The sequence below is a fragment of the Sugiyamaella lignohabitans genome, chromosome B (assembly GCF_001640025.1).
Source record: "Sugiyamaella lignohabitans strain CBS 10342 chromosome B, complete sequence".
NCBI lineage: Eukaryota > Fungi > Ascomycota > Dipodascomycetes > Dipodascales > Trichomonascaceae > Sugiyamaella > Sugiyamaella lignohabitans.
Window position 1 is genome coordinate 4,213,759 of NC_031674.1, and position 16,891 is coordinate 4,230,649.

Here is a 16,891-nt window from a genome sequence, read left to right on the forward strand (position 1 = left end):
TGAGTAAATGGGTAAATGCGCTACAGTTTTTACTTCTAAATTTATTGATTAATTTTAGCTCTGGCTATCACGTTTGAACGTGTAGTAGTTTATTTCAGATTGCGTCGCTAGTACCGTTAGGTGAGGCTGGGTTATTTTTTTGCCAATGCAGGATCCAGAAAAATATATTTGCAGATCTCTAGATTTTTTTTATACCTCAACAGACTGAAGATATAAGGAGCTCAAAAATGTCAAAATCTTCATTATTTGGCTCTGTAAAACAGTCAGAACTCGATTCAAATGTTGCTTCCCTATTTGGTTCATCTGCTGGACCTCTTCAAAAGCCGAAGAGGTTAGGTAGTCAACCAGTTGAAGTTGATGAAGAAACTGGCTCCAACAGTGACAGCTCTGTTGATGATGGTGAGCCTGTTTTGGATAATTTGGATGACGAGAGCGACGATGAAATTTTACAGGTTTTGCGACAAGTCAAAGGACCGAGCTCTAAAAAGAGAAAGCATGACGAAGATGATGACGGTGACCTAGAATCCGAGTACATGAGCAAGATACTTGAAGAGGATAAAAAGACAGATGAAAAAAAAAGGCTGGAAACGAAAGGCGAGGACTTAGAAACTGATGAAGATGAAAGTGATCAGGAATTGGAAAAGAATCAGAATCAAAAAGAAGAAACCGAAGTTGAGGACGAAAAGACTAAAACAGACTCAAGGGCATCTACAACCAAGTTGTCAGTAGATACTATTCTTGATCAGCTACCAACCACTGAATTGGGTAAGGCAGAATCAACTCTATTTGTAGGTAACCTGTCATCGTCAGTTATCACCAACAAACCAAATTATAAGCAATTTAAAGCTCTATTTTCCAAGTATGGAAAAGTGGAGTCCATCAGGTTTCGCTCCATCGCTTTCTCAGAAATGTTGCCTCGTAAAGCTGCATTTATCAAGCATAAATTACATGACACTAGAGACACCGTAAATTCTTACGTCGTCTATAAAAATAAACAGGATGCTAAACTAGGGTTGGAGTTAAATGGCAAAGTATTCCTTGATCATCATTTAAGGGTAGACAGTGTATCTCATCCTGCTAAACAAGACAATAAAAGGTCAGTTTTTATTGGCAACTTAGATTTTGAGGCTGCTGAAGAGCCTCTGTGGAACCATTTTAAAGATTGCGGCGACATTGAATATGTTCGCCTAATTAGAGACTCCAAAACAAATGTAGGAAAGGGGTTTGGCTATGTGCAATTTAAGGATACTAATGCAGTGTCAAAAGCTTTACTATTGGATGGAAAAAAGGTTCAGGGCGCCAAAGGCAGAAATCTAAGAATTTCTAGGGCCAAAAATATTAGACCATCTACAAGACCTGCAGCAAGAGCTGAGCGACCATCAGCAAAGCGACCCAAATTAACGAATGCTGATCGTACAAAGGTTGGAAGAGCTATGTCAGTACTCGGTAAAGCAGGAAGGGCGCATGTCACTGACGTTGTCGAAGGGACTCGTGCCAAACCCGGTGATGCCGTTCCGGGTTTGAAGTTAGGTTCTGGAGGCAAACGCAAGAACAAGCCTAGGATCCGTGCCAGAAGTACCAATTTCAAGAAGGGCTTACACAAGGCCGGTAAACCCAATGGCAATGACAATAATAAATAGTTTTTTTGTAATATATATCGTACTCATAATTTATTTTGCGACTAGATGTCTTCCAAAAGTGGTATTCTCTACTCTACTCTACTCTACTCCAGAGTACACAGAAGATGATGGCGATGAGTTTGGAGCATGACTTGGCCTTAACCCCCTACCGCAGTCCTCGCTGTATGGACATCGTTTAAACGGTCCCGAAAATGACGAGTCCCGCCCTCATAACTACGGCAGCTAGTCCCAGATGTTGCATGTGTCTAGACTTCTTTGACTAGTGACTCTTACTCACCCGGTACAGAAATGGAAGTTATACTCAGCATAATCCCAATTGAGTGGATACCGTTCCCATTCTAGGATTATTTTTTTAAACTTTTGCTCAGGGCGGGGAAGTATGCTTCCCGCTCGTATTTTATTGATAGACGGTAGACACACAGTGCAACGAAGTATTTTATTGGATTATGCGGTTCAAGTGTTTGTTGAGAATTCAGATTGGTTCTGAACCTGCCTAACTGCCGGTAGATTTCGGAATGGTTCGGGTAGCTATCTGCTAGTGGTGATTTTCATCAGTATATGGTGCCTTAAATGGAATTTTTATGCAGGAACAGGCACTCTAAACCCAAACTTGGATTATCTCGATGATCAGATAATTGTGATCGACTTGTCTCGATTTGGAAATAACGAGTATACGAGGTGCATTTTTTCCTCCCGTCGGAAGTAGCACTTGCAAAAGGTGTTTCCCGAACCACCGATCGACCATAAGGAACCTTACCATGTACAAGGACCAATGGCCCGAAAATTAGTCTAAGGTTGAATATTTGGACAAGGCTAGGCTTCCAAACTCAATCTAGGAAGGCTGTTTCAGAACAGAGAGTTCAAGGTTATACCATGTATTCTCTCAGGAACTGCGGCTTTGATGCTGCTGGCGTATGTATATATTGAGCGGCAGCAATGTTACTGCAGTCTATATCATAAGCTTATACATGCTCGTATTATGTCTAGTAGAGATGGAAAGCAAAGAAACTAGTTAGAAAAAAGCAAAACAAGGGTACGCAATAATTTCTCCAGCAATCAGCTTGTACTATATAAATATGCCTCATATCTCTGTAAAAAAGTTTCCTTGTACCTTTTTCTGTGTAAAGAATTTATCAGAAAGAACGATACTTCCCGATGAAATCCACTTTGACCTCCACATTAACAATTGCAGTAGCGGCAGTAGCCAGTTTGGCCAATGGTGCTGCGGTCCAGAAGGCAAGTGCTGATAATAACAGCACTAATGCGGTCAATGCTACTGAACTCGTTGAGCAGGAAATAATTGCCGTTGACCAAGTGAGCAGAATCGAGACAGTAGCTAATTCGGCTGGAAATAGTTCTTTCGTCTTTGATTTCCTCAATGCACCTGAAGCAGCCGTTGTCGCAGGTGATGCTGGTAATATCACCACTGCAGTCGTTTCATCATTTCCTGCTCTTGAAGGAACTGGCGCTGCTATGTTTCTCTTCCAACTGGGACCATGTGGAATGGTTCTTCCCCACAGTCATCCAAGAGCCTCTGAGTTTATTGTTGTCACTGAAGGCAAGATTTCTACTCAATTCCTCACCGAAACAGGATCCGATGTGTTCTCTAACACTCTCAAACAATACCAATCTACTATCTTTCCAGTTGGCTCTCTTCATGTAGAACTCAATCCCACTTGTGAACCCGCAAAGTTCATTGGTGCCTTCGACAACCCTGATCCAGGTACTTTCTTTGTTGCACCAGGTTTCTTCTCTCTTGAGGAGCAAGTTGTGTTGACTCAATTGGGTGGCGCTGTTTCTGGAGCCGACTTGTCATCGTTCAAGAAAGCCATTCCTCCAGCTGGAGTTGTTGCTATTGAGCAGTGTTTGAAGAACTGCAACATTACTGCAAATGCTAAGAGGGATATATTAGATATGCTACCAGCCAAATAGAGATTTAGAGATTAGGATTGAGATGTTTATGGCAAAATTTTAAATATAGAAACTACAACTAGTATACAACGGACTAGATGGGCGTGGTATTGTTATCTTCGAAATGCAAGTGTATATCTAGAGCTCCCATAGTTTTTTATTTATCAATGTAGTCCCTGCAAGGAATCGGTTATTTCCGACTCAATCGTAATAATTATTTTGTTATGGTTGTCATAGATCGGACCTATGTCGGACATATTCTTGTTTTGTACTACCCCGTGCTCATGCACGTATGATGGCTGCTGATAACGCCATACTATGTCTGATAAGCATAGTACACGGCACCATGCACCTTAAAGGTGACCATAAATCTACGGCGTCAGGCAGATAAAGCGATACATTATAAATAGAGACCAAAATCTCAAGTGCTTTTAACTTACTTTCATATTTGTAGTATCATTCCTATTCTTTTTTGTGAACCTCTAACAAATTCAATTGTCAATATTATAGCAATGGGTTCCACCGCTTCAAAGGAAGTCGCTAGCACTTCTCGCAATACTACTGCTCCATCTGTATCGAATGAAAAACGCCCTGTATCTGTATCTGTCAACGATATCTCAGATAGATTGGCTAACTATCTCACTTTGGATGATATGAGTATTTCGGCTGTTAACCAGAACCCAATTGAATTCAAGACTCTTGAAGATTGGAGTCAAAAGCTTTTGGAGGATCCTAAGAACCGCTTGGCTCTTTCGGCCATTTCCAATGGTGATGTTTCTTCGATTGTGAGGCAAAGAGATGCTTCTGTCATTGACAAGGTTCATGTCTTTAGTGACAAGGTCGAGTTGGAAGGTAGTCCAATTACCAACCAGCGTTCAAGCGGTCGCTGCTGGCTTTTTGCTAGTACAAACGTTTTTCGTGTTCAGGTACAGAAGAAGTACAATTTGGATGATTTCCAATTGTCCCAGGCTTATTTGTTCTTCTATGATAAGTTGGAAAAATCCAACTATTTCCTCCAGAACATCATTGAGACTGTTGATGAACCTTTAGATTCTCGTTTGGTTCAGACTTTACTAGGTGACCCAGTTTCAGATGGTGGCCAATGGGATATGGTGGTAAACTTGGTAGAGAAGTATGGTCTTGTACCTCAAACTTTGTACCCTGATGCTTTCAATGCTTCCAATTCCTCCAAACTCAACTATATTGTGGTTGAGAAGCTTCGTGAATTTGCGCTTGTTCTCCGTAAAGTTTCTCAGGATAAATCTACCAGCAAAGCCACCCTCCTGGCACTGAAGGAGAAATTTGTCCGTACTATCCATGGCATATTGGTTATTGCTCTTGGAAAGCCGCCCAGCCCCAATGATGTCCTTAATTGGGAGTTTGTAGACAAGGCTGGTAAGTTCAAAGCCATTTCTACCTCTCCACTTGACTTTTATAAGACAATTGTTGGTTTCAAGGCGACAGATTACTTTTCTTTGATTCATGACCCACGTAATTCGTACAAGGAGCCATTTACTGTCGAGCGATTGGGAAACATTGTCGATGGAAAGAAGATTGAATATGTTAATGCAGAGATTGATATCTTAAAGAAGGCTGCTATCAAGTCCATTCAGAATAATGAGCCTGTGTTCTTCGGCAGTGATGTTGGTAAATTCAGTGAGCGTACAGAGGGTATCATGGATACAAATGCATGGGATTACTCGCTTGCATTCAATACCGATTTGGGCTTGACCAAGAAGGAGCGTCTTGAAACCAAGTCATCAGCCATGACTCATGCGATGGTACTTACTGCTGTCAATATTGTGGACGGAAAACCTACTCGCTGGAGAGTTGAGAACTCTTGGGGCGAAGATGTGGGCAAAAAGGGTTATTTCATTATGAGTGACGATTGGTTCAACGAGTACGTCTACCAAGTTGTCACGACTGCCAAATATGTCGATAAGCAATACGTTGACATCTGGAAGAGCAAGAAGTATAACGTGTTGCCTAGATGGGATCCTTTGGGTGCACTTGCATGAGTACTTGGCGGTTAATTTTCAAGCTATTATGTTATAAATGATTTTGGAATTTTTTTGTAGTTGTCATGTGTACATGAATATAAGTATTATTATAAGTATATCTAACTGAGTAACCTGGGGAAAAAGAAAGGGAACCTTGGCGGTTATAGATATAACTCTGTTTATGGCTGTGCTTCGAAAACTTTAGGTGGGACAAACACCGCTGGTTCAGTCCCGTTATGCAGGGCCTCAAGCGCGCTGATGATGCTTTATCGCGGCATCACCTGCATCTGGAACGTGCCTTGAAGATAAGGTGATCGATCTTCTGGCCCAACAAACCCTCAATTCAACTAAATTCTGGGGCCTCATCTACAAGTCTATAGCTAAAGGAAATAAATTACAGTGCTAAAGAAAATTGAAACAGAATGGCTCCTAAAGTATCTATGACTGTTCAGATGAACACGGACAGACCAATTCCTACCATCGGTCTCGGAGTGTATCTGTTGCCTTTGGACAAGACAGCTGAAATTGTCGAAACTGCTCTTAACATTGGCTATCGTCATTTTGATTCAGCCCGGCTATATGGAAATGAAGAAGAAACTGCTGAGGGGATTGCGAACTTTTTAGAGAAAAATCCCAATGTTTTTAGATCTGACATCTTTTACACGACTAAAATCTGGCCCAGCGATTTTGGCTACGACAAAACGATGGCGGCTGTGAAAGACTCATATGACCTTGTCAAGAAATCAATTGGATATATTGATCTTATTCTTTTACACACACCAGAATCTACCACTCAGAAAAGATTGGAGAGCTATAGGGCCCTGCAAGATGCGGTTGAGCAAGGAATTGTGAAGAATATCGGGGTATCCAACTATGGCGTAGCTCACTTGAAAGAACTGCTTGCATATCCGGAGCTGAAATATAAACCAGTTGTGAACCAAATTGAAATCAATCCATGGCTCCAACATGTAGATATTACTCAATTTTGCAAAAACAATGATATCTTGATACAGGCGTACTCCCCTTTGATGTTTGGGGGCAGATTGAGGGATCCTCAGATTGTAAAGCTAGCTGACAAGTATAAGAAAACTCCGGCTCAGATCTTGATAAGATGGAATCTTCAGAAGGGATTTATTCCTTTGCCTAAGTCTGTTCATGCGCATAGAATCCTTGAAAATTTCACTGTGTTTGATTTCGAAATTTCTGATCAAGACGTTGAAGATCTTGGCGATAAAACTTCACATTACTACGGTAGTCCGGGTTCAGATCCTACAAAAGCACCATAGTCTATTCATAGTATAAGAATATATATGTGAATTATTTATGCTATCAAATGTCCAATAAATTGGCCATGCAAAAGTTATATTCAACATCAACTACTGGCTGCCATCGCCCGCCTTTCATATACACTTCCTGAGGCTCTAGCAGTAAAACTATTAGCACTGTTGTTGCTACTAATCTTATGTTTCAGCTCCTCCGACTCTTCCGGAGTGCCGTAACCACCCCCGCCAGGTGTCATGATGACAACTCTGTCGCCCGCATTGACCATAGTTGTATTCTTGCCTCCCAAGGATATAATTGAGACCCCACCCTTTCCATCACCCTTGTACCAGAGATTTACACCTTTTGCACCTGGTTCGCCGCCTTCCATGCCATAGGGAGGAATCGCCCTTCTTTCGGAAAGAATCGAAACCTGCATTGGTACTCTAAATTCGATATCACGAATAACACCGTCACCTCCATGGTTCTGTCCTCGACCACCGGAACCAACCCGAACGGCAAACTCATGTAATATACATGGATAACGCTTCTCAAGAATTTCTGGGTCGGTGGATCGAGTATTCGTCATATGGACCTGTACACCACTTTGTCCTTGCCAATTCGGTCCCGCTCCAGCGCCACCAGCAATAGTTTCGTAGTAGCCAAAACCAGGTCTCTTGGTACCATCTTCAAGCGTTTCTCCCCCATATCCAAATGTAAAATTGTTGCATGTGCCCTGAGAAGCACCCATAGCCCTGAATGCTCTAAGAACAACATCAGTGATACGCTGTGAGGTCTCGACATTCCCACCAACAGTCGCTGCTTCAGGAGCAGGTGATAACAGAGTTGATGGGGGAATATTGATTTTCAACGGATTAAGACAACCCTGATTCAGTGGGATATCGTCGGATATCATGGAACGCAACGCATATAAAATAGCTGAATGTGTAATAGACCTAGGAGCATTTAAGTTCCCGTATATTTGAGGGCCCGTTCCAGAAAAATCGAATGCAGCATCTCCATTTTCAGAATTAATATCAATTGCAAGACTAATCCTTGTACCATCATCAATAAAATCCTCAGCTTCGAGATGGTTGCCAAATTTCTTGGCAACCGATTTAAACAACTCACGTACACTGTGTTCTGCATTATCCTGAATGCCACCCATATAGAGTTGTACTACTTCCAATGAGAAATCTTTTATGAGCTGCTGGAGTAAATTTATCCCCTTATTATTAGCTGCGATTTGTGCCTTTAGATCAGAAAGAGAATCGGACAAACTCCTTGACCCACTACATCCTGGATACTTTGCCGGTTCATCATACAATAAATTAATAATTCCAGACTCGTCAAATTTGTAATTTTTGACTACTTTAAAACCCTTGATCATCGCCCCTTCTTCCCACAAATGCTTTGAGAATGGCGGCATAGATCCAGCTGTAATACCACCGATATCTGAGTGATGGCCCCTCGAAGCCGCCCAGAATATTATTCTATCTTCCTTGAACACAGGAGTGATGACAGTGATATCAGGTAAATGCGAACCACCATAAGCAGGGTGGTTAGCGACGAGAACATCACCTTCTTCTAACTTACCATGCCAAAGGTCCCGCTGAAAAGAGACCGCTGATGACATGGAACCTAGATGAACCGGGATATGTGGTGCATTGGCCACCAAACCACCGTCTGCGGCAAAAATGGCACAAGAGAAATCCAGTCTCTCCTTTATGTTTGTGGAAATTGCTGTTTTCTGCAACGTCTGTCCCATCTGTTCAGCGATACTCATAAACCTATGACCGAACACAGACAACTGAATAGGATCAATTTCACTATTGTCTAGGTGATTTTCACTTTTACTATTATCAATATCAATAATGATATGACAAGGCAGAGCAGTAGCAACAGCATTGGGGGCAACCACAATAGTCTGAGTCTTATCAATAATCATAGCTGGGCCTGTTACCTGAGCACCATGAGTCAGGTTATCAATACGGTAAACTTTAGCTTCACACCAACCAGTGTGTTCAAAATAAACCTTCGATTTTGTTTCAATCAAATCGTCTTTAGCTGGCTCTGGAGGATATTTTTCAATACTGACAGAAGGTAACAAATTATCAACTGGAGGATTACTATTCGCAACTGCCCGTACACGGATGTCACCGACTAGTACTTCGCGTTCTAAAGAAAATCCGAACTCTTGCCTATGTTGAGAGATGAAATCCTCAATATAGGTGGATGCATCTCTCCCTTTAACCATAATGAATGTTTCAGTACCGCGATATTTGAGATTTAAATATCTTTCGACATATACATCTTTGGTCGAAAAACCTTGGTTAACCAATGCTTTGATAGCTTCATCACTGATTTCGTCTAATCTTTTATTTAAACCCACGAGGCTCTCATTCGTCAATTCTGTAGACTCTGGTCGTTGTACTTCGTGAACTACATCTGCCAAGGACATACCGTATGCCGACAACAGTGAAGAATAGCGGTGGATTACTACCTTGGAAATCCCCAGGATGGAAGCAATCGCATGTGCATGTTGTCCTCCTGCTCCACCAAAACTTGCCAAATGGTGCCTGCTAGTTATGTATCCCTTACCTTCTGTCAAAGTACGGATTGGTCTACACATTGCCTCATTGGCCACTTGTAAAAAGCCCATGGCGACATCTTCTAGTCCGAGAGGGCGGGTGTGACCCTCTTTTGCCCGGTCGTCATTAATCTCTTTGGTAAGTTTTTCAAATTTGGACCTAACAATATCCGAATCAAGGGGCTCATTTTCATTGGGACCGAAAATCTTCGGAAAGTAGTCTGGTAAGATGCGGCCCAGGAAAAGATTGGCATCGGTAACAGTCAAAGGGCCTCCTTTTCGGTAGCAAGCAGGGCCAGGATGGGCACTAGCACTTTCTGGACCAACAACGAACAATCCCTTTTTCCAAAACAGAATCGATCCACCTCCCGCAGCCACAGTATTAATATCAAGTTGCGGTGATTGGATAGTTATTTGAGCTGTTGTAGTCTCAAAAATATGCTCTAGGGATCCATCGTATCTGCTAACGTCCGTGGAAGTACCTCCCATATCGAAACCAAGAACAGGTGTGTTTTCATATGACGTTTTGGCATAGCCGACTACACCGCCTGCAGGGCCGGATAATATCGCACGTAGGCCTGAAAACTGTGACCAAGATGTCAGACCTCCGTCAGACTGCATGAACAGCAGCTTATGTCCGACGGTTTCGAGTCCACCTTTAAACCCCTTGCCGATATTCTCAATATATCTAGTTGTAATGGGAGAAAGATAAGCATCGGCAGTGGTTGAATTAGATCTTGATACGATTTTGATCATAGGCTGAATTGTAGACGAAACAGAAATATCTACGAATCCTAACTTACGAGCCTCTGTAGCAATCAATTGCTCATGATCTGGATAAATATATGAGTGCAAAAGGGCAATGGCCAAACTCCTTATTCCTGAATCATGTATACGCTTGAGCATAGCTCTAACAGCTTCAACATTGGGACGTTTAAGAATTCGTAATACTTCTCCACTAGTTCCAATGACCAGATCATCGTTTTCTCTCACTTCATCCTCGAGCAATTCATTTTCTTTTAACGGGTTTTCTGAATACCCTTCAACAGTTATCCTTTCATCCACTTCATATACCGATTCATAGAGGTTTCCCAGCTTTGCGACTGTCAAATCAAAAATATCTGGTCTTGCTTGCTGGCCAATTGACAATATATCTTTGAATCCCTTCGTAACAATAAACGCTACAGGCTCACCTTTCCTTTCTAGTAGAGCATTTGTGGCTACTGTCGTCCCCATACGAATACTTTCCACTAGCGACAAATCCAATGGTTCTCCCTTTGGAATGGAAGTGCCCATATACTGCTCTAGCACCCTGCGAATGCCTTCAGTAGGTGCATCAGCGTAATTGGCCGGATCCACAGAAAGGAGCTTTAATACTATAGCTTCTCCATCACTTGTCTGAGCAACCACATCTGTGAAGGTCCCACCCCTGTCTATTGGCGTTAGCTTTAAAAAGTAGAACCCAACTGGAGCTGCAGTAGCCCTCCTTATGTGACACAGTACCTACCTATGGCAATTCTGATGCCTTTCTGTAGTGTCATGATAAAACTAGTTAACAAACAGCCGATAGAAATGATATTTTAGACCAGTTACAATTTCGTTCTATTAACCGATGTACTGGTTTTATATCAATTTATAAGTGGACCTGAGAACTCTAGATCCAAATAACCGCTAGCTGTGATCAACATCCTGCAGCAAGGGCATGACGTTTCCGGAAACCGTGTTCCGCTACTGATACGGCATAGGATTCCCGGCAGCGAAAAGAACCAAAGTTTAGTCCTTACATTACAGGCTTAAATTACCCACAGCATTAATTAAAATGACATCTTACATTGCTTTATAAAAGATATTCACGGAGCAGAGAAACTGTAGATTAACTACTCTCACCAGTGACAGTTATCTATGCGAAGATCGACAGGGACACTATCTAATACTATCTAAGACATGATTCCTTTTTGAACAGTCTGCTCAATTCAATTCAATAATAAATAGCCCCATTTCGTCTATAATTTCGATTTACGCTTATAAATCGACCGATGCGTAGGCTGAAGTTTCCAAAGCTGTTGCACTCTAGAAGATGCTTGCACTGTTTTGGATGCTTTCAGCAATGACCAGCCATAGTTGATAATATTGCTCGGAATGACAAATGCCATATCAGAGATAATTTCTCCCGACCGGTGTGATCGGCCATTGCTGGCCATTATGCCTATTAGATGGCCCGATTTAGAGTCAATAACAGCGCCACCAGATGAGCCATTCCAGCATCCAGCAGATGACACAATCATCGCAGGGACGCTTTTGCTTACGTTAGATGGATACTCATTATTCAATGGCATATGCAAAACTCGACAAATAATGCCTCGAGATCTGATGGGCTGAAATGTACCACCCATACTGTGCGGGTAGTATATACCGTATCCTATTGATTCGACAATATCACCTCCTCGTGGTGTGTCTGTGCTAATAACCAGTGGTCGGTGGGCAGTAGGTTTCTCCATTCTGAGAAAAACCATATCAACACCATCAATCGGCGCGCCAACCACCTTTACGTCTACTGACTCCGAATTAGAAAACCAAGCAGTGATGGTTTTAGGATTGACTCCGAGGACATGGAGATTAGTCACAATTGTGACTGGATCTATTAGTACTCCGGAACCCCACATTCGAAGCTTTCCCAGAGTAACAACAATCGCCGCGACACCGCTGAATAGAGTTTCACCCTTTGAACAGGATCCAGGTGCCGCAGCCGATATATCTGAAGAGATGGTGGGGGAAGTCTTCAAGGACAATATTGGAGCATGCAGTTCGTTGAGATTCTGTTCGTTCAAATCCGCAAAATTAGGCGAGACAAACTCCTGAATGCCTTTGACCAAGTCACCAAGAGCACTAGCTATCAGATCCCATGGGACAATCATGGTCATTTTACCTTCGCCACTATTCTTCTTCAACGATCCCAGTACCATTCCAAGAATTTTTTTGCCCGAGTCTAAGCTATTATTTCTATCCAAAAACACCACACCTCCTTCCATGCCTTCTAAAAAGTTGACATCTGAAAGAGCCACTACTGGATGTGGTATTCCACCAACTCCCTTTGCAGTGGCTACGTATCCTATAAGGCCCTTGGATAGGTATGAAACGAATAATGCAGGGTTTACGAGTGCAAACGGTGCACTCTCGATTTGTATTGGGGGATGACCGTCAATGCCGGTTGGAATTATGTGCATGAGAATGTTGGACTTGACCAGCGCCGTCATAAAATCTGGTCCTACGAATTCCAATAAGTGAGCCTGAGCAGATGTCCAGCTGCTTTGATCGGCTCCATCAGCCCCTGGATCCACTTTATAATGCAACACCAATGACTGCAAAAATCTGGACACCTCGCCAATAGTCCTGCTGGCGATATATCTTACAGCATGCCACTCCACAGCCGTTTCTCGTATCGTGCTGGAAACCGTTCCTGATAATCTACAATCTGCTGTATCCAGATCTTTAAACAAAGGGGATCTTTTACAAAGTTAGTTCAAGCTCAGGGCTAATCCGTTAACTTCCCTTTATACCTACACTGTTATCAAATAGCCTTTACTAGATTGATTGTTCACAAGGAACACGGCCGATGTGCATTCACTCGGTCTGCTGTTGTAAAAATCCACTCGTATCGATGCGGAGCAATAAGACCAAGACCTGTCGGACATATTCGTTGTTCATTGATGTTATTGCGGTGCCCTAAGTGAAAGGAATGATGAAATGAACGCAGGCATACGCCGAGGAAGTGCTTATCGATGCGGGGCTGCCGAGCCCTAACCTTGTGGACCCTGCAGTAAAATGTATTCTGATCACAGCATGGATGCAAAAAATAAATTAGTTTATATCTCATTCCATAATCCGTAGCTACCCTTAGCAGTCTTCCAAAGTCGAATAGTTCCGTCCTCGGAGCCGGATGCTGCTAGAGAGCCGTCAGGAGAGTACCATACGGCATGAACTGGTCCATGATGACCCTTGGCGGTGTCAAGAAGTTTGCCAGAATCAAAGTCATGGAATCTGACCCATGTATCTGACGTACAGCCAGTCGAAAGCGTTCTGCTTTCCCCGCTCTTTTCTTTTGAGATACTAGCTGCTGAAACGGTATACTCAAAATCAAGTTTCTTGACAAGCTCTCCAGTAGAATAGTGGTAGAACAGGACCGACTTTCCTGCAGGCACGATTATCCATTGACCATCGTGTTCTACTTGGCCAATTATATCGAAATCTAACGTTACTTTTGCGGTTGGATTGAGAAACTTTGAGTCTCTAGGCAACTCAGGTTCAGATGATGCAGGTATTATGATTGATGATGATGATGATGATGATGATGATGAGCTGGATCCAGATACAACCCTTGCGTGATTCGACTCTAGAGGTACTGTTGATTTTAATAATGAGTGATCTAATGTTGGAACAGATGGTGCTTGTGTGAACTCTGGTTGAGACATAGCTGGTAGTGTTGAGTCTGTATCAGAAGATAGTTGCAAATTCAACTCTGAATCGGGAACGCTCCACCAAGTTATATCCCTATTAGTAACCGTAATAATAACTCCTCTACAAGGCCATAGCACGGTTCTGACGGGCTTTTCAATTTCCCATGCCTTTAGTACCCGTCGACTAGAAGTATCCCAAATGCGTACAATCTTTTCTTGTCCAGCAGTTACTATCAACAGCCTTGTATCAGTTGAATCATCTTTTATATCGACTGAATTATTTTTTCTGAAATCACAACTCCTCACTATATGTTCATGTGGGAAGACTCCTAGAGCATTACCTGTTTTAGTATCCCAGAGGATGACAGAAAAATCAGCGCTTGCGGTTATTGCGTGGGACCCATCTTCAGTTAATCTTGAACACCATATTGCGCCCTTATGGCCTATGAATGTTCCCAACCAATCACCAGTAACCCCATCTCTAAGCATCGGGTTGCCATCCTTACAGGCTGATATTAATAAATAAGATGTTCCCTCTTCAGCACCGTCGATAGTGGCAGGTTTATCTAGAATTCCTGAGAAGGACAAATGTGTCACCGGTCGCGAGTGACCAGTACATGTCAAAGGAATTGCCCTTATCATAGTGATGAATTAAAATTCTACCGCCAGACTTTTGATGGTTGGAAGATGTATATTTCGGGTCAAACAGCTGTTCTGCAGCTCAAACTCTATCTATATCCTATAAATTTCAATATGCTGATCCAAGCATGCCAGGGTTCAGCGACGTGTCGATGAAAGTTACTGCCTACTAAAGTGCACCGGGATGACGCCCAAACTCAAATACCCTCAGAACTTCAATACAATAAGCTTAGCAAATGTATAGATTGTAACTTTATTTTTAAGTATATTCTACTTAGAAGGGGACTCTTCAGTCATTCACAACGCCGCATGAGCCGCATTACAATATCAAAGTTAAAAAAAAGGGAAGATATGACATATGCGGATGCAGAGGTTCACCAACATTATAAACATTAAGCGAGTGTTCATGCCGTTAATTGCAATAATATAACTAACCGATAAATTACGCCTCAGTCTCTTATGGTTCGTGGTCACTGATTAATAGTACTTGAAGTGTAGTACATGGAAGTCAAAGTAATTGTGACTTTGAGTAGGTGATTCTAAGATACGAGTCGTAAGCGACCTATCGTAAGAAGTGAAGCGTTTATTTCTAATATTAATCTTGGAAAAACAATAAACAATATATCAGCGATTTATATTCGAGATGGATATTCGGAATCTAATTGCGCCAGATGAGGGCCGTAGCGACAGCATCACTAGTTCTACTACCAGCTCACCAGATATTAGTAGAAGACCTACCAAAGTAGCAGCACTTCTTAACGACAATATTGAGGGGTCGCCATTAGATGTGCTATCAACAGCTGCTGCTCAAGCGGCTTTTAGCACACGTCAAAACAGTGTATCTTCTATTACAAACCCCGTTAATGTGAATAATTTGGTTCATGGAAGTACGCCGATTAGTCCAGTGGTATCAAACAGTTCGCGCTCAAGTATCAGTCAGTATCATATCGATGAGGAGCAACGATTAGGTCACTATCAACAAACCCAGGACCACCTCAGACTGCAAGAGATTCAACAGACAACTTTACGTGACCAAGAAGATGTGCGTTTTCGAGAAGAACAGGAACAACATCGCCTCCGTGAACGACAGGGACAGCAAATCCTTCACGATCAACAACAAGAACTGAGAGAACAACAATACTCTAGTCATCAACAGGAAGGACAGGAACAACAATACGAAGTGAATAGGCAACAACCATCTTTGCACCGGGGATCCCTTCCATCATATCATAGATCCTCAACTACCCAAAGTCCTACTCAGACCGTGAGTGAACCTAGTAGTCAAAATTCTAGTGTAAGCCATGGCCGACGGGCAGCTAATGGTGACTCAATCCCAAATTCTGTGGATGTTTCGCCAAGAACTACACATAAGACGGTAAAACCGAAGAGATACTCAACTCCACCTATATGGGCACAGAAGTACCGTGCCGCCAACGTCCATACTCACAAAGGGCAATCGCATATGTCAAATGGAAATGGAGCTGCTGACTCTCGTTCGCATAGTATTGTCGGAAGTGAATCAGGGATGATCTCAGTATCTGGACTACCAATGAGTATGACTGGCCAGTTGCCATTTGAAGACCTCACTCGAAAAATAACTGAATGGGTTTATAGTCACCTTTTGCAATTAGGAGACGACCGTAAGTACGTCGAAGTTGAATTCAAGCTAGGGACTGTACATGACAAGAGCACAGAACGTCGACTTGAGCTACCAATCGTGACTGAAACATTACTCCGCTCAGATTATGCTAAGGCACATACATTTTTCAAAGCGGAGATGTCTGATGAACAGTTCAACCGGGCCAATCAGTTATTAGATAAATTATCTGGAGTCATTAGTAGCTTTGATGATAGGCCCTCTCGACGAAGAAATATGACCTCGCTATCGAAATTGCCGGACTCGAAAACAAGAGACGTGATATATTCAAGCAAGTCTAAGGCAGAAAAAACGCGAATCACATATGATCAAGCTGATAATATCATTGCTTCAATTTCGAAACGGAGGATTAGTGATCTGGTAATATATTCACCAGGAGACTTGCTTGACTTCCGCGTATCAATTTCAGTTGAGACTCCTTTCGAAGAGCTGAATTCTCTGCAGAGGCAACGACCTGACACAATTCGCAACAAAAACCGACAGTCATTCAGTCAGGAAGGGGTTCAAGTTGATCTCACATCTGTAATTTATCATAACAAAGCTCAAAACAGCTCGAAGGAGTTGGAACTAGAACTTGAATCCGATAAGTTGCTCCTGTTTTTCAACTCGTTTCAAGACAAGTCAGACCCAAAGGCTATGGATAAATTTGAAGAACTAATTCGACTTGGTGTAGACAACACTCGAATTGTAGCTCGGAGGCTCAGTCGTGAGTCTTAGATATGTATTTATAATTGAATTTT

The 16,891-nt window shown here is 42.3% G+C and overlaps 8 protein-coding genes across 8 annotated transcripts; 5 read left to right on the forward strand and 3 right to left on the reverse strand.

The window, feature by feature from the left end:
• Nucleotides 1-227: 227 nt before the first annotated feature.
• On the forward strand, nt 228-1,640 carry NOP12 (Nop12p; the record flags this gene model as incomplete). Its single annotated transcript, XM_018880451.1, has 1 exon — nt 228-1,640. One exon carries the CDS (start codon nt 228-230, stop codon nt 1,638-1,640), a length of 1,413 nt encoding a protein of 470 aa, XP_018738269.1.
• A 1,155-nt stretch (nt 1,641-2,795) lies between these two features.
• Nucleotides 2,796-3,572, forward strand: AWJ20_3437 (spherulin-1A; the record flags this gene model as incomplete). The annotated part of the gene is made up of 1 exon (XM_018880452.1): nt 2,796-3,572. The coding sequence occupies one exon, from the start codon at nt 2,796-2,798 to the stop codon at nt 3,570-3,572; it is 777 nt and encodes a 258-aa protein (XP_018738270.1).
• Nucleotides 3,573-4,063: 491 nt separating this feature from the next.
• LAP3 (Lap3p) lies at nt 4,064-5,569 on the forward strand (the record flags this gene model as incomplete). The annotated part of the gene is made up of 1 exon (XM_018880453.1): nt 4,064-5,569. One exon carries the CDS (start codon nt 4,064-4,066, stop codon nt 5,567-5,569), a length of 1,506 nt encoding a protein of 501 aa, XP_018738271.1.
• A 404-nt stretch (nt 5,570-5,973) lies between these two features.
• On the forward strand, nt 5,974-6,837 carry AWJ20_3439 (aldo-keto reductase superfamily protein; the record flags this gene model as incomplete). The annotated part of the gene is made up of 1 exon (XM_018880454.1): nt 5,974-6,837. One exon carries the CDS (start codon nt 5,974-5,976, stop codon nt 6,835-6,837), a length of 864 nt encoding a protein of 287 aa, XP_018738272.1.
• Nucleotides 6,838-6,923: 86 nt separating this feature from the next.
• OXP1 (Oxp1p) lies at nt 6,924-10,697 on the reverse strand (the record flags this gene model as incomplete). The annotated part of the gene is made up of 1 exon (XM_018880456.1): nt 6,924-10,697. The coding sequence occupies one exon, from the start codon at nt 10,695-10,697 to the stop codon at nt 6,924-6,926; it is 3,774 nt and encodes a 1,257-aa protein (XP_018738273.1).
• A 707-nt stretch (nt 10,698-11,404) lies between these two features.
• AWJ20_3441 (uncharacterized protein) lies at nt 11,405-12,625 on the reverse strand (the record flags this gene model as incomplete). Its single annotated transcript, XM_018880457.1, has 1 exon — nt 11,405-12,625. One exon carries the CDS (start codon nt 12,623-12,625, stop codon nt 11,405-11,407), a length of 1,221 nt encoding a protein of 406 aa, XP_018738274.1.
• Nucleotides 12,626-13,264: 639 nt separating this feature from the next.
• On the reverse strand, nt 13,265-14,497 carry RSA4 (Rsa4p; the record flags this gene model as incomplete). The annotated part of the gene is made up of 1 exon (XM_018880458.1): nt 13,265-14,497. One exon carries the CDS (start codon nt 14,495-14,497, stop codon nt 13,265-13,267), a length of 1,233 nt encoding a protein of 410 aa, XP_018738275.1.
• Nucleotides 14,498-15,137: 640 nt separating this feature from the next.
• On the forward strand, nt 15,138-16,868 carry CET1 (Cet1p; the record flags this gene model as incomplete). The annotated part of the gene is made up of 1 exon (XM_018880459.1): nt 15,138-16,868. The coding sequence occupies one exon, from the start codon at nt 15,138-15,140 to the stop codon at nt 16,866-16,868; it is 1,731 nt and encodes a 576-aa protein (XP_018738276.1).
• Between the last annotated feature and the right edge of the window lie 23 nt (nt 16,869-16,891).